Below are 20267 nucleotides of genomic sequence, written 5' to 3' on the forward strand. Positions count from 1 at the left end.
TCGCGGTTGGACAGTCTAAGATTCTGGGGCTAGATGGCGTCCGACAGTGGTGACAGATGTGCCTGGTGTCGACAGGGAAGGAAGGTGGGCTGCGCTTGACCCGCTAAAATGCCGCGGGACGCTCTTTCCTTTGAGCTGCAGCTATCGGCGGGGCTTGAGGCTACCGAACATAAGCTCGATATGCTCACACGCCTGCTACGGCGCACACATGTAGCCGTCAAACACCCATTGCTTGCCTCCAGAGCCTTCCACACGTCTCCTGCCCTCCGCGCCATCGACATGGCCAAAGTTGACACCACCGAGCGGCTCGCCGAGCTCCGCAAGCTCATGAAGGAGCGCAAAGTCGATGTCTACAGTACACATAGCCTGTCGCGGTACCCAGCAGACACGTCGCTAATCTATGCATAGTGGTACCATCGGAAGACAGCCACCAGAGTGAATACATAGCACCGTGTGATGCACGCCGAGGTCAGACCCCCGCAGCCATCGCGGCCTAGCTATTGACCGGTCCCAGCATACATCAGCGGCTTTACTGGCTCTGCCGGCTATGCAGTTGTCACACACGACAAGGCGGCCCTCGCGACCGACGGCCGGTACTTCAACCAGGCTGAGAAGCAGTTGGACAGCAACTGGGAACTGTTGAAGCAGGGCATACAGGACGTACCCACCATCCAGGAATGGACCGCAGACCAGGTAGAAGGAGGCAAAGTCGTGGGCGTCGACCCTAGTGTGGTGACGGGGGCCGATGCCCGCAAGCTCGCCGAGAAGATCAAGAAGAAGGGCGGCGAATACAAGGCCGTGGACGACAACCTTGTGGACCTGGTGTGGGCAGCTGAGCGTCCCGCGCGTCCTAGCGAGAAGGTCATTGTGCAGCCCATGGAGTACTCGGGCAAGTCGTTCGACGAGAAGGTTGAGGACCTGCGCAAGGAGCTCGAGAAGAAGAAGAGCCTCGGCTTTGTCGTTTCTATGCTGGACGAGGTCGCGTGGCTATTCAACCTCCGTGGTAACGAGTATGCAGTCGCGCACACATCAATGACAACAGTCTACTAACCCCGTACAGCATCCCATACAACCCAGTCTTCTTCTCCTACGCCGTCATTACCCCAACAGTGGTCACGCTCTACGTCGACGAAAGCAAGCTCCCGAAAGAGGTCAAGGATCATCTAGGGGATAAGGTCGCCATTCGCCCCTATGAGGCCATATTTGGGGATATCACTGCCTTGAGCAAAGATGCGTTTGAGGCGGCGGATGCAGATGCGACAAAGAAGTTTCTTACCTCGAATCGTGCATCATGGGCATTGAACAAGGCGCTCGGCGGGGACGACAAGGTGGAGGAGATCAGGAGTCCTATTGGGGATGCTAAAGCAGTCAAGAACGAGGTCGAACTCGAGGGTATGCGCCAATGTCATATTCGCGACGGCGCAGCTATCTCCGAGTACTTTGCCTGGCTCGAGGACCAATTGCTCAACAAGAAGGCTACGCTTGATGAGGTGGATGGGGCAGACAAGCTCGAAGCCATTCGGAAGAAGCACGACAAGTTCATGGGGCTATCCTTTGACACCATCTCGTCCACTGGACCAAACGGCGCTGTCATCCACTATAAGCCGGAGAAGGGAGCGTGCTCGATCATCGACCCAAATGCCATCTACCTGTGCGATTCCGGTGCGCAATACCACGACGGCACCACTGACACCACGCGGACGCTGCATTTTACCAAGCCCACGGACATGGAGAAGAAGGCATACACTCTCGTCCTCAAGGGCAACATCGCTCTTGAGCGTGTCAAGTTCCCCAAGGGCACCACTGGCTTCGCGCTGGACTCTATCGCTCGCCAGTTCTTATGGGCTGAAGGTCTCGATTACCGACACGGCACTGGTCATGGTGTTGGCTCATTCCTCAATGTACACGAAGGCCCGATTGGTATAGGTACCAGGGTGCAGTACTCCGAGGTCTCGTTAGCGGTCGGTAATGTCATCTCGGACGAGCCAGGCTACTACGAGGACGGTAAGTTCGGTATCCGGATTGAGAACATGATTATGGTCAAAGAGGTGGAGACGAACCACAAATTTGGCGACAAGCCGTATCTAGGATTCGAGCACGTCACCTTGACTCCACACTGCAGGAATCTCGTCGACATGACCCTGCTCACGGAAGACGAGAAAAAGTTCATCAACGACTACCACAAGGAGGTCTTCGAGAAGACGAGCAAGTTCTTTGAGAACGACAAATTGACTATGGACTGGCTCAAACGCGAAACCGCGCCGTACTGAGAAGACGGCATGTTGGAGCATGACACAAGATTTTGCATTCGATAGGACTCGTCTTGGGCATGTAAGAGGGATTGGCATTGCATCGGCGCATTTCAGCATCGCACATCTTCAGCATGTTGCCGGGCGTTCCAGTCGTTGAATATCTTTCCAACTCTGTTGTCGCAATGCAGTCATAAATATACCCCTGTTACACCAGGCACGAATACTACAATTTCGCACTTATGACAGAACGGCGACCAGAGTGCAAGATCCGGCAGCTCATACAATAACCTGAAGCTATACGCAGCGCCTTTCTGTCACATTCGAAGCTCGATAAGATTGCGTATAGATCCAGGCTACTTGATGGCCTACAGTTCACTGTCCAAATATTCAGGCAATATCCTCGTGACTAAGCGCGGCTATTCACGGTGGCACTTTGTACGCTACCCAGCTGCTTATGTGTCAGTCAAGGGCGTGCTAGGTTCTAGATTTAGCGGGGCATGCTGCATGCCGGCTCCTACTCCGGTTCGGAGAAGGGATCATGGTACTGCTAACGGGCAAAAAATGTCTGTCGATGCCGCGGTGCAGTCGTGCAGGTAATACACTCCTTGAGTCACTCTACAGATCGTTCCGACTCGGACTCCATATTTCTCACCTTCACGACCCACTCTTTCCTCTTATACCCGTAGACCCTTCTGGAGTTGCTTCTACATCTTGCTCCTTTCACATTTAATTGACATTCGACACTTACCACACACACACACGATGGCAACCGAACTCCCCACGACCAACGGCCACGGTGCTCAGGATGGTGAGAACAACTTCGCCGTCAAGGCTGGATTGGCAAGGATGTTGAAGGGTGGTGTCATCATGGATGTTATCAACGCCGAGCAAGTGAGTTTGGAGTCATTCTTTGCCCTCACGTGTGTCAATTCTAATATCATGAAAGGCACGGATAGCAGAAGAAGCAGGCGCCTGCGCCGTCATGGCCCTCGAACGTGTTCCCGCCGACATTCGATCACAGGGCGGCGTAGCCCGTATGAGCGACCCCCAGATGATCAAAGAGATCATGGACACCGTCACGATCCCCGTCATGGCCAAAGCCCGAATTGGCCATTTCGTCGAATGCCAGGTACATATGCCAACCCTCCGAACGCCCCTCTTCACCCCACTAACACCCCCACCAGATCCTCGAAGCCCTCGGCGTCGACTACATCGACGAATCCGAAGTCCTGACCCCGGCCGACGCCATCCACCACGTCTCCAAACACCCCTTCCGCATCCCCTTCGTCTGCGGGTGCCGCGGGCTCGGAGAAGCCCTGCGCCGCATTTCCGAGGGCGCGGCCATGATCCGCACAAAAGGCGAAGCCGGCACCGGCGACGTCATCGAAGCCGTGCGCCACATGCGCACCGTCAACTCTGAGATTGCGCGCGCAAAGGGCATGAGCGACGAGGAGCTGCGCGTGTACGCAAAGGACCTACAAGTCGACTTCGCGCTGCTCAAGGAGACGGCGAAGCTGGGTCGTCTGCCCGTCGTCAACTTCGCGGCGGGCGGTGTCGCGACGCCCGCGGACGCGGCGCTCATGATGCAGCTGGGGTGCGACGGCGTGTTTGTCGGCAGTGGGATTTTCAAGTCCGGCGACGCGGCGAAGAGGGCGAAGGCAATCGTGCAGGCGGTCACGCACTACAAAGACCCGAAGGTGTTGATGGAGGTGAGCATGGATCTAGGTGAGGCAATGGTGGGGATCAACTGTGGGCATTTGAGTGAGCCGGAGAAGCTGGCCAAGAGGGGCTGGTAGGTGACAGGCATTGTGCGTATGTGTGTACATGCATAGGTAAGGCGTTCCATGGGGAAAATGAGTTCTTAGCTGCTTAACGTATTGGTGGGAGAATCTCAACTCTGATTTGATGTGTTTCGAGTTTATTCAGGTACTCTGATGACGGCTGTATGCGGCGTGAGAAAAAGTCTTTTCTTGCAAGGCCATGTACTTCATGGGGTGCTCTGACATTTGTGTGCGCAGGTGTGTGATACAGCATCACATCAAGACGCGCGTGACCAAAAAAAGGGGTTTTTCTTGCGCCCCATGTCTCACAGTTTCATATGAAATGGTCACACAAGATGAGGATTACTGGTTATTTTCAAATAATTCATTTTGAGGCACTGGCCTACGTATACACGAGAGCAGAGTAAGCCACATCATATGCTGTACAAGGCGATTGCTCGAACCGGGAAGTGAAATTCGGGACTACCGAACAAGCCCTCCTTCCATGCAAGGCCTAGCTAACACTAAACCGAAGGATGCCGTGACTGAAAAAACGCCAGAACTCCGGGCAATCGCAGCAAGCGCCAGCCGCTGAATGCCGCGAGCGTGTGGACACGCGACCGAGAGAGGGGACAAGGGCAACCACTTAACGGTCCTCGGCCCACTCATTCTCGCGGCGGATCTGCTCCTCCTCCTCGGGAGTGAAGTCGTTCTGGATGTTGAAGGTCTTGCGGATCTCGTCGGGGGACTTGCCCTTGATCATGTTGGCGACCGTCTTGCAGCCGACGTCGAGGAGCGCCTTGATGTCGAGGTAGTTGGCCGCGAGGATGATTTCGAAGAGCATCTCCTGGTCCACCTGCATGAACTTCTGGTCCCACTCGTCGATGTCGGTGGACTTCTTGCGCGAGTCGGAGTCATCGTCCTGGGTGGCCGGGGGGTCGTCCTTGTGGTGGTCGCACCACTCGAGGACCTTCTTCATGACCGGCTCGTTGACCTGGGTGTTGTTAGCTGTGTTCCTAGGGGCGTAAGCGGGGCGGGGGTGTAAATACGTTGGGGATGGGGATCGACTCAGACGTCTCGCCGCCCAAGTCCTCGAGCAAGTTCTTGATCAAGATGGAGCGCTCGGCGACCTTGCGGGGCACGCTCATGACGGCATTGTCAGAGGTGGTGAGGGAGATCTGGTCCTTCTCGGTGGCAGCGGCGTCTGTAGACATGATTGTCGGTATAGAGTGAGGATGTGCTTTGAAAGCGGGGTAGCTGTTATTCGCGGATGGGTGATGTGCGGATACTGCGGTTGATAATGTGGCAGTTGGTTGCGGTATGGTGGGAGACTTGTAAGGGCGCAGAAGAGGGGAGCCTTTATATGGACTGGGGATCGCTTGGTGAGAGTGATGGGGGAGGCAACCACGGCGCAGTCAAGCAAAGCTCAGGCCACCCGCCCGCACAGGGCTTTGGCCGCCGAACAAGGCTGCAGCCTCAAAGCGTGTGACAAAGGCCCGCTTGCCTGGGGCTAGCAAGCGATCTTCTATGTAAACAATATCTCTATTTTGAGTTTTATGTGAAAGCAATCGTCGGCACACACAGATGTTGTGCGTTTGTAAATTCGCAGCACCACCAACCCACGTTTGCACACGATGCACGCTTCTCGGACCCCGCCCGTCGCAAACGAATATGTTTGGAAGACTCCGCCACAGCACAGCGGAACCGGTTATGGGGGCGGACCATGTACCATGGATGTTGAGCCACGATTGCTGCCTTGCGATCGCATCCACTTCGAGTCAAGGCACGACTTTGTTTGAGCATTCGACCTGTAGAATTCGCAGTGCAGCCTATCGACTATTGATGCAAGGGCAGACATTGTTGACTATACACGGTGAGACCTTGGAATCGAGTACACCGTTCGAGGCCTTCAGGCATACTCGACTACTGGGCAAGGCTGGTATAATAGACTCGTTTCTACCAATAGACATAGGAGACGTGAATATGTGTTCAGATCAGATGCTTTCAGAGTTCGTTGGTGAAGTGCCACGTGACATGGCAACACCAAGACGCATTTGGGAGCTTTGGGAGCTTTGGGAGCTCTGACTGGAGGCTAAAGGCCGCACCCGAGATATTGTTGGTTGCAGTGAGCTGGCACATCTGACCACGGCGCCTGATCTGGCTCAGGAATTCCGCGTCTGCACTTTTATCGCGACATGTAGTCGCAGAGCCCCTCCAGTGGTGCACGAGTCGTCTCATCATTTTCTCACTCGTCATCGGGCCCCTTTCTACGTGGTCACAGCGACAGCGACTATTGCTCGCCAACAGCCAAACCTAATAAAACAAAACCATTCGCTGGCCTTGTTTTTCGGTGCAACACGTCGACGACAACAGATGCTCCGTCGTACCTGCCACCGGAGCACCTCACTGCAGGCACCATGTGGAGGAGAGTTTATTTCCTGCTGGTCCTCGTGCGCATCTACTTTGCGCTGTCGCCAAGCTACCTGCATCCCGATGAGAACTTCCAGGGCCCTGAGGTCATAGCCGGTTTGTTTACGAGGCGCCGTGCAGCCATGCGACAACGACTGACAGCCTTCAGGACGCGTCTTTTCCTATCCCGTCCACGAAACATGGGAGTTCACGTCGGACCACCCCATCCGCAGCACCTTCCCGCTGTGGCTCGCATACGGCTGGCCCATGTACATCCTGCGCTGGCTCTGGGAGGGGTTTGGATATGATGTCTCGCCTTCGGTTGTGTACTGGGCGCTGCGCGTACTCATGCTCACGCTGAGCGTCGTCATGGAGGACTGGGCAGTCCACGAGCTGGTTGAGTCGCCGCGCGCTCGCAGTATCGCTGTCCCGTTGGTCGCGTCGTCGTATGTCACGTGGACCTTCCAGACGCACACCTTCTCCAACAGCATCGAGACGTTGCTGGTGAGCTGGAGTCTGGTCCTGATACACCGTATAGTCCAAGATAAGGTAGGCGCGCCTCGGTCCGCATTCCGGTGCGGCGCATGCAGCTAACACAAGGTGCAGAAGCGTTCCAGTATTTTGGCCTCATCTCTCCTCGGCTTCATGGTTGTCGTCGGTGTGTTGAATCGCATTACGTTCCCTGCCTTTCTCCTGTTCCCGGCGACCGTATTGCTGCCTCATTTCTGGCGCAAGTGAGTAGATCGTCCAGTTCTTGCAGGGCCATACTGACATAACCAGGCCATTCTCCCTCCTCTTCCTCGCTGCCTTTGCGCTCTTTACAGCTTTCGTTGCCGTCTGCGTTGATACCGCGTTCTATACCCCTGGCGAGTTCGATTTTGCCATAGTCTTCCACAAGCCGATTATTACACCCATTAACAACTTCATCTACAATTCGAATCCCGCGAACCTGGCCCAGCATGGCATCCACCCTCGATACCAGCACGGTCTGATTAATCTCGCTCAATTGCTTGGGCCGGCTTTCCCGCTTTTGTTCTTCCTACGACGCTCGCACCTCAACCCGATGCTCATTTCGGCGGTTTCAGGCATTGCCCTGCTCAGCTTGTTCCCCCACCAAGAGGCCCGGTTCCTGCTTCCAGCTGTCCCGCTTATTCTGTCTTCGATACGACTGCCGAGTCCTCGCTTCCGCAAAGTCTGGGTTGTAACCTGGGTTATCTTCAACCTCGCTATGGGCGTGCTGATGGGCGTCTACCACCAGGGTGGCATCGTCCCTGCGCAGATGCACATTGCAAAGACGAATGAGGTGGTCAGCAATGCGTTCTGGTGGAAGACGTACAGTCCGCCAATCTGGCTGCTGAATGGCAAGAACGAGAATCTGACCACTGTCGACCTTATGGGCATGCCTAGGGAGGAGATGCTTGAAAAGGTCAAGGCAGTTCTCCCTCCATGCCGGACTCGAGCGCCACCACAACTCGGCCACGGCGCCACATACCTGATTACGCCCCGCTCTGCCAACATTCAACACTCTTACCGTGACAATAACACGAAAGAGGAGATCACCATGTACGAGGTCTGGGGCTACCGGAAACACCTCAATCTCGACGACATGGACTTTGAGAATGACGGTGTCTGGGGCACTTTGACCCGAGTAGTAGGCAATCGAGGCATCGTCATCTGGCGCGTCAGTAAAAACTGCTGGTTGCAGGACACTTGACTCCATTCAAAAGAGCGTGGCGTTTACACATGGGGTACTTTTATTCTTGACTTTTATGGAAAACAACGTACGGATTTTAGATGTACATGGCGCGAGCCCTGGGCGGCTTGGACTTTTCAGCTTCGAAACAGATACCCCAAACTTGACAGTAGCTTTCTTTCATAATATACAGACCGGTCTTTGATACGTTACACGTCTCTATTTGCGAATTGAAGTTCTAAACATCTATAAAGCCCCACCAAGCACTCTAACAAGCCACATGCTCAACCGCACGCTCATGCCCACCCTCCTCTCCGGCTTCTCAAACTCGCTCTCATCAACCTCCTTCGCGTACTCGCCCAGCCACTTGACCTCCTCCCCAAGCCTCTTGCGCAAGCCAGGATCCGACGTAGCGATCACCACATTCGCCTCGAGATCCAGCTCATACGAGCGCTTCGTGTAATTCGAGCTGCCCACGACCGTCAAACTCGGCTCTTCTGCTGCAGCAGTATCGGAAGTAGATGTAGATGGAAACGTGACCCACAGCCCCTTGGCATGATACGTCCATCCTTCCTTCTCCCCCACCATACCCTTTTGCCACTCCTTCAACCGCACATTGCCCTCCAACCCCTCGTGCCTCACTTTCCTGAGGAATTGCTTGGCCAAGTGTGTATACGCCGCGGGTAACATCCCGCTTACTCCCTTGGACCCGAAGAATCCGTTCGCGTGCGGATGCGCGGTGAGTACTGTTCCCGAAACTGGGTGTGTGGCGAGCAGCATCCGGCGGAAGGAGGGCGTCATGTTGAAGTAGCCGGCTGTGAAGGTCCAGGAGGAGGATTGCAGGGGTGGACGGGCGAGGGATGTTAGGATGTGGGTCAGGGCGGGGAGTTCGGTGGATGTGGCAAGGAGAGGGACGAGAGAGAGGATGGGGTAGATTGTTGTTGTAGAGGTGTTCGTAGTTGATAATGCTTTCGGGGAGTTGGAGGGCAGGAGGAAGTGGGAGAGGTGTTTTGAGGCGGCGTCGCGATATTTTGAGGGCGAGTCGAGGGGGGATGGCGCGGGGTTACTGGACGGCCAGGACATGGTGTAGCCGCCTGATTCTGGGGCGGTGGAGGGCTGCAGGTCGAATGAGAGGCTTGCAACGCCGGAGTGGATTTTGGAAAAGTACTCGGTTAGCTCTTTGGAGTGGAAGAGGTGGTATCGATCTTGGCGGTTGGAGAAGTAGTCGCTGGAGAGGTTGGCGCCAGACATGATGATTTCGTCGTCGACGCCGTAGAGCTTCATGTGTTGCAGACCCCAGCCTTCGTTGATGCGTTTGGGGATGTACTTCTTTCTCAGACCAGTGAGGTTGGGCGTGTGGTACATGCGAACCTCGACTCTTTCGGGACCGAACTCTGTGATTAGTGGGACTAGAAGTGATGCTGTTGATGCCTCTGGTGTTTCTCTGGTTCCACGAAGAGAGTCTGTGAGGAAGGAGACGCGTAGGTCTGGGTTCTTGGCCAAGGCATTGCGGATCGTCGAGATGAATTCATGCTCAGTCTTGCCAATGTACAGCGTGCTGAGGTAGATCCGACGTTGTGCTTTTGAGACTTTCTCCTGCATCTCGTCAGTACACCTTCTTAGGATTTGCATCAGGTAGCGGACCTCGAATAGGCTCTGACATGTGCGAGGGCCTCATTGTCTTATGTTGCGTCCGTTATACAATGTGAATGAAGTATTGATGAATTTTGACATGAAGGCAATCGTGACAAAGATTAACAAGGAAAAGTTGGAGTTCGCGCTTGTAACTGGGAGTGACATGGTTGACACAAGGATACAAAGACATATCATATGGGACAGCAGCACGAGCAGAATGAAGCCTACCTTGAGTGTTTCATAGAACTCTGTGGGAGTCTGGATGATAGTGATCTGCTCGGGCTGAATCTCGAACCTCGGAGCTATCTTATCCAGATCAGTTGTTATCGTAGCCAACATCGACGCCTGACTCTGTGGTGTTGATGAAGCCATTGAAGGTGCACTTGATGTTGAGTATCTCCTTGCTGTTTTGATCGGCCGGCTGGGTATGCGAAAGACTCTTCTCGATGCGATTCGGGGCGCCTGAGCCCTGATCAAGCTTCTAAGTATCATACTGAGCCTGTGAATGGCGATGGTTTTGCATGTGCTCGAGATCCTGAAGTTTTGATGCGGCTGCCAGTGACAGGGATACCGAGACTAGCGCACTTTCGGCGAGGCGCGATGAATGCTTGGCATCGTCAATCGAGCAGCAACATCCGACGACTCCACGCCTTCGAGCAGACAACGCCGCCATGTCGACTATTATGAGGACGCTGCGCGGCTTGCGCAAGATCGGTATCAAGGTGAGAACGCCATGGGATGTTCATTGGACCTGGGCCGCGGACTGACAAAGCATCACAGGAATATTTCCACCAACTGAACGTACGCTCATTCCCGCTCGCCTACAATCGCTCGCAGAGACAACTAACGCTGGAGGTTTGGGATTTTAGTACATCGGTACGCTCGAGGACTGTCTTGGTGTTGGAAACGGGGTGTTGACAGGATGCAGGTGATACCAAGGTCGGAACTTTGATCGGCAAGGACAGGTACGGCAACAAGTACTTCGAGAACTTGGAGGATGAGCTGCCCCGTACGTTGCTTAAGGAAGACAAACCAAAACCGGGAGACTGATAACGTGGCAGTGAGGACGCGCTGGGTCGACTACAAGGACCACGAGTTTGACCCGTATGTTACCCATCGACTCTGAGGCCCTACAGGACCATGGATTGGAAGAATGCTGATTCTCTGAAAGCTCCCAAATCGAGCCTGGATGGCACGCGTGGATGTCGTACATGGTCGACAAGTCGCCTGCGGCCGACCCGCTTCTCCAACGCCAAGTACGTGTCTGGGAGCCAAAAGAGCACCGCCCGACATTGACCTGGAGTCGATCCGGATACAAGCCATACAGCACGTATGTTGCGCCGTCTAGCATTCAGTGGTGACATACTAACATTCGACAGTGTCAAGAACAAGTACTCAGCATGGACACCCGTGGCCAAGCCCCGGCAGTAGAAACCGCCCTTTTATCAAGTCATGTACATACTGCAAACCAATTCAGGGAATCCAGAGTCACAACATCCGATTTGCTGGGCTAGCTCTCTTTCGTTGCTAATTATCATTCGCCTCATTTCGACTCATATTGTTGTCGAGTCATAGGCACCATCGTATCAAAGTTTATCGAATGCGATAGCCCGTTGCGAGTCCGGTCTTCTGGAAACAGCTATTGTACAAACTGCGCCTTGCGCTCAACAGACCGAGAAAGCTTTGTCAGATTCTATTGTCAGAGTTGCTCGCTAATCTGTGTTCACGCCCTGCTATGTGCGCATATGTCCCTCTGCAGCACATGACCATGTAGCCCACACATGTACCAATCGGTCCAACAAAAGGGCGTAATGTCTAGGATTGTATGGTATTGCAATGGGCGGTCTGACAGAGTGCTAGAGTGAGGTTGTGCATCATGTTCCCACCTTCCCCAAACGGCTCGTAGCTTAGATTATAAAGATAACGCTCCGAGTGGCCACAGCTACCCCTACCTGCAGCTTGAGGGCTTGCAATAGAGGGGTCAGATGCACGCTGTGCATGCGCGCTTACCCCAGATCTTGTCTCTTGAGCGCGAATTCGATGGCAACATTGATTGGCCTCCCCTTGGTTGTCAAGATGCACCAACATAGACAAACACAATGCGAACCAGTGCATGTTCTGCCACGCGGCGACTGGGTTCGGCATGTCACACTGACCCGTTGAGGCCTCTGTAATTGCCAGCACATGCCGGCGGGGTCGCATACTTGGTTCGCATGGGAAGACGCGTCCGGGATTTCGGTGAGTGCGTGATACCCGTGCCTTCTCGTGCATCGCATCTGCACGACCATGGTCCATGGATCGCCCATGAGTCAAATGGCGGTATACTGGGTGGGTCCTTGTCATTTGCTGCGAGAACGGTTCACGCCAACAAAAGCTACATAACGGTGCTCTCGCGCAACTTCGTGACAGCTCCAACGTGGCTTGCGCGAAGTCCGAGTTTGCTGCTGGGTTGGTGTACATGTGCTGCGAACAAAGAGTCACACCATCTTATCAGATCTGCGGCTCACCTCGGTACATATTGTCGGCCAAATTACAATTACATCACTGGTACGCGCGAGCGCGGAAACTCTTGCACTTCCGCTAGTGAATTGCGATTGCGAGGGCATTCCTAGCACCAAAAACAGCGATCAGCCCGGTGAGAGCTGTTACTGTACGCCTTAGCAACCTGCTTTGTTTGCATACATCAGTGCGACTACCTCCCGCCGATAATTCGTTGCGCGCCTTCTCCATAGCTCCGATGAGCAAGTTCTCGCAATAACGAGTGCGAGTGCTGTGAGTTATCAAGACCACCACCGCCGCCGCCTGGAGGGGACCTGGAAAATGTTCGCCAACTGCAAAAGCCCGTTCTGGGGCAGCCATGGCGACGACTTTTCGCCGTGTTTCGAGCAAGAGTAAGTTTGCGATAGCATTGCGCCCATCCCCGCGGACAGCTCTAGCCGGCCTCCAACATCGTCGCGGGGTGCATTTTGCTGGCTGAGACGCGCTGGCTTACATAGAGCAGTTATCTCCTCACGTTATTCCCACTCATCGTTTGCGGAGTGTCCGTCGTCTATCTCTTAATACAGCTATATTTCGCCGCCACCGCGAGCAAGTACTCCCACGCCTACAGTGTACTCGAAGACCCACGAAATCCCTGGTCGCTCCGCAGCCCCCACTACGATGGCGAAGACCCCGATAGCGAGGAGGACGAGGACGAGGACGAGTTCGAGCGCAATGAGGGTCTTGCGCTTGACCCGACTACCAGCCGCCAGGCCGTGTCCGCCATGACGGTAAACAAGCCGCGAGGACAAGTCACGGTCGTGGTTCTGGAAGAGGCCGCTGTACTGGCACAGCTGGCTATTCACATCGCTGTGCTTTGGCTGAATATCTGGGGCAAGCACGGCAGAATCGCTGCGATCGCAAACATCGCAGTCTGGTCCTACATCGCCACGCTCGCCTCACTGCGACTACTCTTCACCAGCACCAGCAGATTCTCCTTCTCCAAGCTGTGGTACCATACTGCTTTCATCTACGGATTCCAGTGGGTCCTGAGTGTCCTCGTTTTCCGATCGGCCATCATCCACCCGCGCTCCCAGCTCCACCAAAAGCTCACAATCGCCGACTTCGCCCTCACTTCGCTTCTCTTTCTTCTCTCGTTGTGTTCGAGGAAGGGCAACAAGACCGTGGAGTTAGAGTACGAGGGGGATATTGCGCCAGCGCGAGAACCCACCGCCAGTGTCTTTTCGCTTGCTACGTTCAGTTGGGTAGATCCCATTGTCTGGACTGGTTACAAGAAGACGTACGAGCTTACAGATGTGTGGAATCTGGCACCAAAGGACAAGGCAGCGGTAGTCATTGACAACTATCGCCAAGTGAAGCGAACCTCGGCCCTTGCATATCATCTATTGAAATACTTCAAGAGAGGTCTTCTCATTCAAGCGAGCTGGGCTGCTATTTCGGGCTTCCTCACTTTCGCTCCAACTCTGCTGTTGAAGGCCATTCTCGAGTACATTGAGAAGCCCGAATACACGCCCCGTAATGCCGCCTGGTTCTACGTCATTCTACTTTTCGTTTCAGGCAGTCTGTCTGCACTTGCTGATGGCCAAGCCCTTTGGATTGGCCGCAAGATCTGCATCAGGTTGCGAGCGGTAATAATTGGAGAAATCTATGCCAAGGCGCTCAAGCGCAAAGCGGCTGCCGGTACCGACAAGGTCTTGGGTGAAGAGAAGAAGAAGAAGGAAGAGGATCAGGAACCGAAAGGACTCAAGCGTTACCTGACGTTTGGCAAGAAGAAGGACAAGACGCCTACTGAGACATCCAAGGAAGACGACAAGGAGTCTGGTGGAGATGCTCAGGTTACAACAGGTGCAATCATCAACCTCATGGCCGTCGACGCCTTCAAAGTTAGCGAAATCTGCGCGTACTTGCACTTTTTGTGGGCCAACACTCCTGTCCAGGTTGTGGTGGCAGTCTACCTACTTTATCGCATTCTCGGTTACAGCTCGATTGCAGGTATTGGCATGATGATCATCCTTCTTCCGATCAACATGTACGTGGCCAAGCAGTTCTCCAAAATTCAGAAGCTCATCCTTGCGGCTACTGATGCACGTATCCACACCACTAATGAGGTGCTTACCAACATTCGGATCATCAAGTTCTTCGCCTGGGAACAGCGTTTCGTTGGCTTGGTCAATGCGAAGCGCTACACGGAGTTGAAGCATCTTCGAACACGATACATCTTGTGGGCTGTAGCAGCTACCATCTGGTCTGGATCCCCAGTCTTCATCACTTTCCTCTCCTTTTACGTCTACACTAATGTAGAGCACAAGCCTCTAATCCCATCCGTCGCCTTCACTGCGCTGTCTTTGTTCCAGATTCTGCGGATTCCCCTGGATCAACTCGCTGATATGGTTGCACACGTTCAAGAATCCAAGGTCTCAGTGGATCGTATTGAGGAGTATCTCACCGAACCTGAGACAGAAAAGTACAAGCAACTTGTTACGCGCAGAAAGGACGAGCACGGCGACCCACTTATCGGATTCGAGAACGCAACTTTCAGCTGGGGCGGCACTGACATGTCAGACAAGACAGCGGCAGATGCTTTCAAGTTGATGGACCTCGACATCAAGTTCCGCGTCGGCCAGCTCAACGTTGTAGCGGGACCAACTGGCTCTGGAAAAACGTCCCTCCTGATGGGTCTTTTGGGTGAGATGACAAAGCTCAAGGGCGACGTATATCTGCCTGGAGGACGCAGTCGCGAGGACATCCGACCGGATCCCGCGACCGGCCTCACCGAAAGTGTGGCATACTGCGCGCAACAAGCTTGGCTTGTCAACGGCACTGTCAAGGAGAACATCATCTTTGCCAGCGATTTCGACCAGAAACGCTATGACGACGTCATCGTAGCCTGCTCCCTGAAGCGTGATCTGCAGATTCTGGACGGTGGAGACGAGACCGTTGTCGGCGAGAAAGGTGTCACGCTCTCTGGTGGTCAGAAACAGCGTATCTCCCTTGCTCGCGCACTCTACAGCAAGGCCCGCCACGTCTTACTGGACGATGTGCTGAGTGCAGTAGATTCTCACACCGCTAAATGGATCTTCGAGTATGCACTTACTGGTCAGCTCATGCAGCACCGGACTTGCATTCTCGTGACCCACAATGTCAGCTTAGCGCTACCGCCTGCTGAGTTTGCGGTTGTTCTCGATAACGGAAAAGTGGTCGCACAGGGCACAGCGAACGAGGTCATCTCCTCCGGCAAGCTCACTGAAGATTTGACCAAGTCACGACCAGGTTCACGAGGCGCATCAAAGGCACCTTCGCGAGTACCGTCCGAAGAGTGTCTTGATGAGGCAGAAGAGGCAGCGCATGTCAACGGTTCTGCTGATGACAAGCCCAACGGCACCGTAGACAAAAAGAAGTCGACAAACACTGGCCAGGAAGAAACCAAGGCTGAAGGCGGTGTCAAGCTGAGCATCATAATCATGTACCTCAAGGCTATGGGCCCATGGTACTACTGGGTGGGTGCAACGCTTGCCTTCGTTGCTGCACAATTGTCTTCAGTATCCACGAACCTATGGATCCGCACATGGGCAAACGCATATGCGGAAAAGGGCTATGCGGCTGCCGGAAATCACCACCGATCACCAATCACACATGCACCGACGCTCAGTGGACTGGGGACTTGTATGAACAGCGGTACCTGCAGCTGGAACTTCCCGTTCTCAGCGCCAGAGAAGGAGCGGGAGTATTCTTACACCTACATGTCCACAGGTTTCAGGATCATGGACAACGATGTTGACACGACCTACTTCCTCGTCGTCTACGCTATCCTTGGACTCATCTTCATGTTCATCACTTTCTTGCGAGAAGGCTTCCTGTTTGGTGGCTCACTAGCAGCTTCACGGCGCATTCATGAGAGGCTGATCCAAAAGGTCACGCACGCCAAGTTCCGCTTCTTCGACCAAACCCCCTTAGGTCAGTTGATGAACAGGTTCTCGAAAGATATCGAGAACGTCGATCAAGAAGTCGCACCGGTTGCCATTGGCGTCGTGCATTGTTTCGCGTCCATTATCACCATTGTCATCCTGATCTCCATCATCACACCTGCCTTCTTGATCGCAGCTTCGGTCATTTCAGTGCTGTACTTCCTCATTGGTCGCTTCTACATCAACTCCTCTCGCGATCTCAAGCGTCTTGAATCTGTTCACCGAAGCCCGCTGTATCAACAGTTCGGCGAGACCCTATCTGGCATGACTACCATCCGGGCTTATGGCGACGAACGACGCTTCATCCGCGAGAATCTGGCCAAGATTAACACTCAACACCGACCTTTCATCTACTTGTGGGCGGCGAACAGGTGGCTCGCGTTCCGCGTAGATGTGGTTGGTGCATTGGTCGCATTCTTCTCGGGTGCATTTGTCATCCTCAGCGTTGGACGTATTGATGCAGGTGCCGCTGGTCTTGCCTTGACGTATGCCGTTACCTTCACAGAGAACGTGTTGTGGTTCGTCCGATTATACTCCGCAAACGAGCAGAACATGAACTCTGTGGAGCGTGTCAAGGAGTACCTAGACGTCGAACAAGAAGCGGCGGCTGTCATTCCCGAGACACGACCACCATCCAACTGGCCAAGCAAGGGTTCTGTAGAGTTCATCGGCTACACAACACGCTACAGGCCAGACTTCGATACTGTGTTAAAGGATGTGACCTTCAAGATCCTCCCCGGCGAGAAAGTTGGTGTTGTAGGCAGGACAGGTGCTGGCAAAAGTTCGATGGCGCTTGCACTTTTCCGAGCGCTAGAGGCAGAGAAGGGCAAGATTCTCGTCGACGATATTGATATCGGCTTGATTGGTCTGCAGGATTTGCGGGAGAACATCGTAATGGTACCGCAAGGTAAGCAGCCACCATGACATGCACGATCGTGCAACATGCTAATTTGAACAGATCCAACACTCTTTACCGGCACAATCCGAAGCAATCTCGACCCCTTCTCCATCTTCACTGACGAAGAGATCTACACCGCTCTCCGGGAAGTGCACTTGATCTCAACCGAATCTCTACCTGCCTCCGGTAACATCACTCCAACTGGAGTCAGCACACCCCCTCGGGCGATCGAAATCCCCAATCCTACAAGTGGAGCCGTTACAGCCGATGTGGCGGCCAGCTACTCTGCCTCCACGGTCAACCCCAGCTCCATCCTGCAAAACCTTGATCTGTGCCGTGCAGATGCCGACGACACCATCATCGTCATGCCAGATGGTGAAGTTGCAAGCCCTGACCAGGTGGCACAATCAGCAATGCAAACAGATAACAAAAACCCCTTCAAGCACCTCAACTCGCCCGTCTCGGAGTCCGGATCCAACCTCTCTCAAGGCCAACGGCAACTTCTCTGCCTGGCGCGTGCCTTGCTCAAAGCTCCGAAAGTGCTCCTCATGGACGAAGCCACTGCCTCCATCGACTACGCGACCGACGCCAAGATCCAGGAGACGATCCGCCTCATCAAAAACACAACCATCACCATCGCTCACAGACTGCAGACTATCATTGATTACGACAAGGTGCTTGTGCTTGACAAGGGTAGCGTCATTGAATTCGGCAACCCCTTCGACCTCGTCACTAAAGAGGGAGGAAGTTTCAGATCGATGTGCGAAACTACGGGCGAACTCGACGCTCTCATTGCTACTGCGAAGGCCGCACACGAGGAGCGGAATAAGACAGCGAGTGCTTAGAAGCATTATGTGAATGTTTGCAAGAAACGGAGAGGACGATCACGCTTTGTTGATGTAAATGGAACGCGTGTTAGAAAGTTATATGGGCTAGGAGGCTTTTTGTATTCAATGCATGGGCGAGATCAGCATTTTATTTTCCTTTTCATTACATTATTTTCTTTTGTCAATAGGGAATGGGGTGTTGGGCTGGGTGGCTTTTTGCTGCATCTGCATAGTTTCAGGGTAGATATGGAAAAGTAGCGTTTCGCCATTTTTGAATATGTGTGTGTTGTTTTGTTGATGTGCTGTGGGTTTTGTGTTTGTGCTGTTGAAGGTAAGGGAGATTCATGTGCAGGTGGTTGGAGGTGTATGTATTTTTATACAGTGCGTTGGAAAGATTGAGGATGTTGTGGGTCTTGGCGGCATTGGACGATATCGATTCGGATTCTCGATGTCATGTATAGGCGTGCCATTGATGGTAGGAAGTAGAAGTCAGAGTGCGGTCTGGGTGGAATTGAGTTGCACGTCACCCTTGTTGCTATACTTTATGCGGTGTCACCATCATCAAACAAATCCGTCGCTACTTCATAAATAGATGCATGGACTCCTGCAATATGCATACTAACCGGCAGTCTACAAGAAGCGGTGAAAGCGCTGTGATGAATATGGAGCGGACATATTCATGACCAGTGTGAACCAAATAAAGAGTTTGTAGTTTGAGCAGTCCCATAAATTACCATCGATCGTCTTCCTCTGTCGCAGGACCAAAAGCAAGCATCGCGCTAGCGTCCATATGCCTCCGCAGCAATGGCATCCCATTCGTGCCGCAAATCGTCCTCCAAGCTCCTACCCGCCAGTCTGTTACCATCAAACTCCACCGTTCCAACACCAGGCACTCCAAAGAGCGCGCCTATGAACGTCTGGTTATCGAAGAAGGTCATCGAACCAGTACAGCGCTTTCCAAAAGTAAACTGGCCCGTCTCAAGGTCGCGTAGACGCCAGCCCAGCGTGCACTGGTTGCCAACACCTATCTGGTCGGGACCAGGGCTCATCTGAATGATGACATCCCAAGCACCCCAGCGAAACGTCGCCCACCAGGCGTTGCGGGCGGGATTCTCGGCCAGTGTCAGTTCGAGGTTGTAGTCGCCAAACATGTCGCTGGCGGTCGCACAGTTGACTTCGTAAGTGCCGCTTAGGAGGACGTATCGAGCATGCCCGGGCTGAGCATACGGATCAGTTTTGATGTGGGGTGATGAGTTATACGGTGACTGTTGGAGCTGATACGATCCGTACTCTTGCTTGACACGTGATCGGGGAGGGGTGCTGGCAGGTGAGGAATCTTGCTTCATGCGAGGCGCCGCCTTTGAGACTGGCTCCTTCTTGGCTCGCTTGATGGGCCACGGCTCTTTCTTGACTTTTGCAGCTTGACTCAGCGGAGGACTATTGGCGCGCTTGCGCTTCGAAGGTGATGGCTTCTTGGGTGTGATGGTTCCTTGGAGTCGTTGCAGATTAAGCTGCTCAGACAGTGACATACTTGAGGACAGCGACAGATTGACTAAACTGTTAGCATACATGTCCGATACTTCTGGGCACTTGGGCTTACCCGTAACGTTCACACCGGGGCTCGAAGTCGGCGCCGTCTCTGCTTTGCTTCTGCCGCCCGCACCTGCAACGACTCCGCCCGAGGTCTTCTTCATCTTCTTGTTCTCCGCCTCCCACTCCTTCTTTAGTTCGCCCTCGACTTTAAGTACCCATGCCGGTACCTCAAGTTTGAACTGATTCATGGCGTTCAACAACCTAACTTTGGCTCCGTTCTTGTCTTTGGTTACTGGCAGCCCGTAGTGAATCAGTTGGGCGCTGTAGAAGTGCCAGGGCCGGTCCTTCGCAGGCGACGATGTATCGGGTTTGCGACCTTTGGTATACAGACTAGGTGCTTCCGGGCGGAGCAGAGCTGCGAGTTCTGCAACGCTGGCTCGCGGGTGGTGGTTAGCATTTCCCGCGTCGGCATACAGGACAGATGAGTAGAGGAGATCGCCGCGACGAGCGGGAGGAGCGAATGTCGACATGGCAGTACGCAGTATTTGAGAATTCCGGGTTGACAGCAAGTAGAAAGTAAGTCGCGGACTTCCGTGGGTCTTCGCGGGATTTTGGAATTTATGGGACCCGCTCCCTTTGGCGGTACCGTACCAGTGAATGCGGCATATCAGAGCTAGCTCAGCCCAGCCACCCAATATATATCGTTAGTGATGCGCGATAGGCATATTTATCATGCCGTATACTCCAAGCTCTGACTGCGACCGCGTCCAGCCATTTGCTGATTTACGCTCGACGG

General features: G+C 53.8%; 8 protein-coding genes across 8 annotated transcripts; 5 read left to right on the forward strand and 3 right to left on the reverse strand.

Annotated features, from left to right (window-relative positions):
* Nucleotides 1–108: 108 nt before the first annotated feature.
* Nucleotides 109–2473, forward strand: SNOG_09330 (hypothetical protein; the record flags this gene model as incomplete). Its single annotated transcript, XM_001799573.1, has 3 exons — nucleotides 109–355; nucleotides 515–1010; nucleotides 1061–2473. 3 exons carry the CDS (start codon nucleotides 109–111, stop codon nucleotides 2268–2270), a joined length of 1953 nt encoding a protein of 650 aa, XP_001799625.1. The 3' UTR covers nucleotides 2271–2473.
* A 541-nt stretch (nucleotides 2474–3014) lies between these two features.
* Nucleotides 3015–4048, forward strand: SNOG_09331 (hypothetical protein; the record flags this gene model as incomplete). The annotated part of the gene is made up of 3 exons (XM_001799574.1): nucleotides 3015–3172; nucleotides 3204–3381; nucleotides 3437–4048. 3 exons carry the CDS (start codon nucleotides 3015–3017, stop codon nucleotides 4046–4048), a joined length of 948 nt encoding a protein of 315 aa, XP_001799626.1.
* A 327-nt stretch (nucleotides 4049–4375) lies between these two features.
* SNOG_09332 (hypothetical protein) lies at nucleotides 4376–5353 on the reverse strand. Its single transcript, XM_001799575.1, has 2 exons — nucleotides 5062–5353; nucleotides 4376–5006 (listed from the first exon to the last, which is right to left on the reverse strand). Exons 1-2 carry the CDS (start codon nucleotides 5224–5226, stop codon nucleotides 4659–4661), a joined length of 513 nt encoding a protein of 170 aa, XP_001799627.1. The 5' UTR covers nucleotides 5227–5353; the 3' UTR covers nucleotides 4376–4658.
* Nucleotides 5354–6429: 1076 nt separating this feature from the next.
* Nucleotides 6430–8135, forward strand: SNOG_09333 (hypothetical protein; the record flags this gene model as incomplete). The annotated part of the gene is made up of 4 exons (XM_001799576.1): nucleotides 6430–6538; nucleotides 6591–6925; nucleotides 7028–7155; nucleotides 7202–8135. The coding sequence occupies 4 exons, from the start codon at nucleotides 6430–6432 to the stop codon at nucleotides 8133–8135; spliced, it is 1506 nt and encodes a 501-aa protein (XP_001799628.1).
* Nucleotides 8136–8277: 142 nt separating this feature from the next.
* Nucleotides 8278–10422, reverse strand: SNOG_09334 (hypothetical protein; the record flags this gene model as incomplete). The annotated part of the gene is made up of 4 exons (XM_001799577.1): nucleotides 8278–9770; nucleotides 9978–10031; nucleotides 10087–10211; nucleotides 10335–10422. 4 exons carry the CDS (start codon nucleotides 10420–10422, stop codon nucleotides 8361–8363), a joined length of 1677 nt encoding a protein of 558 aa, XP_001799629.1. The 3' UTR covers nucleotides 8278–8360.
* On the forward strand, nucleotides 10415–11366 carry SNOG_09335 (hypothetical protein). The gene is made up of 6 exons (XM_001799578.1): nucleotides 10415–10471; nucleotides 10530–10550; nucleotides 10671–10758; nucleotides 10811–10853; nucleotides 10921–11079; nucleotides 11129–11366. The coding sequence occupies exons 1-6, from the start codon at nucleotides 10421–10423 to the stop codon at nucleotides 11178–11180; spliced, it is 414 nt and encodes a 137-aa protein (XP_001799630.1). The 5' UTR covers nucleotides 10415–10420; the 3' UTR covers nucleotides 11181–11366.
* A 1203-nt stretch (nucleotides 11367–12569) lies between these two features.
* SNOG_09336 (hypothetical protein) lies at nucleotides 12570–18212 on the forward strand (the record flags this gene model as incomplete). The annotated part of the gene is made up of 3 exons (XM_001799579.1): nucleotides 12570–12640; nucleotides 12751–17120; nucleotides 17172–18212. The coding sequence occupies 3 exons, from the start codon at nucleotides 12570–12572 to the stop codon at nucleotides 17954–17956; spliced, it is 5226 nt and encodes a 1741-aa protein (XP_001799631.1). The 3' UTR covers nucleotides 17957–18212.
* Nucleotides 18213–18717: 505 nt separating this feature from the next.
* SNOG_09337 (hypothetical protein) lies at nucleotides 18718–20001 on the reverse strand (the record flags this gene model as incomplete). Its single annotated transcript, XM_001799580.1, has 1 exon — nucleotides 18718–20001. The coding sequence occupies one exon, from the start codon at nucleotides 19999–20001 to the stop codon at nucleotides 18718–18720; it is 1284 nt and encodes a 427-aa protein (XP_001799632.1).
* Between the last annotated feature and the right edge of the window lie 266 nt (nucleotides 20002–20267).

This window comes from Parastagonospora nodorum, assembly GCF_000146915.1.
Source record: "Parastagonospora nodorum SN15 chromosome Unknown scaffold_14, whole genome shotgun sequence".
In the NCBI taxonomy this organism is placed as follows: domain Eukaryota; kingdom Fungi; phylum Ascomycota; class Dothideomycetes; order Pleosporales; family Phaeosphaeriaceae; genus Parastagonospora; species Parastagonospora nodorum.

Excerpts from the sequence above, each read along its gene's own strand:
- SNOG_09332 (XM_001799575.1), bottom strand. The coding sequence starts at position 5,226 with ATGTCTACAGACGCCGCTGCCACCGAGAAGGACCAGATCTCCCTCACC. Across the intron at positions 5,007-5,061 it reads AGTCGATCCCCATCCCCAAC|GTCAACGAGCCGGTCATGAA; the intron begins GTATTTACACCC and ends AACAACACCCAG.
- SNOG_09335 (XM_001799578.1), top strand. The coding sequence starts at position 10,421 with ATGTCGACTATTATGAGGACGCTGCGCGGCTTGCGCAAGATCGGTATC. Across the intron at positions 10,854-10,920 it reads AAGGACCACGAGTTTGACCC|CTCCCAAATCGAGCCTGGAT; the intron begins GTATGTTACCCA and ends ATTCTCTGAAAG. Across the intron at positions 11,080-11,128 it reads GGATACAAGCCATACAGCAC|TGTCAAGAACAAGTACTCAG; the intron begins GTATGTTGCGCC and ends AACATTCGACAG.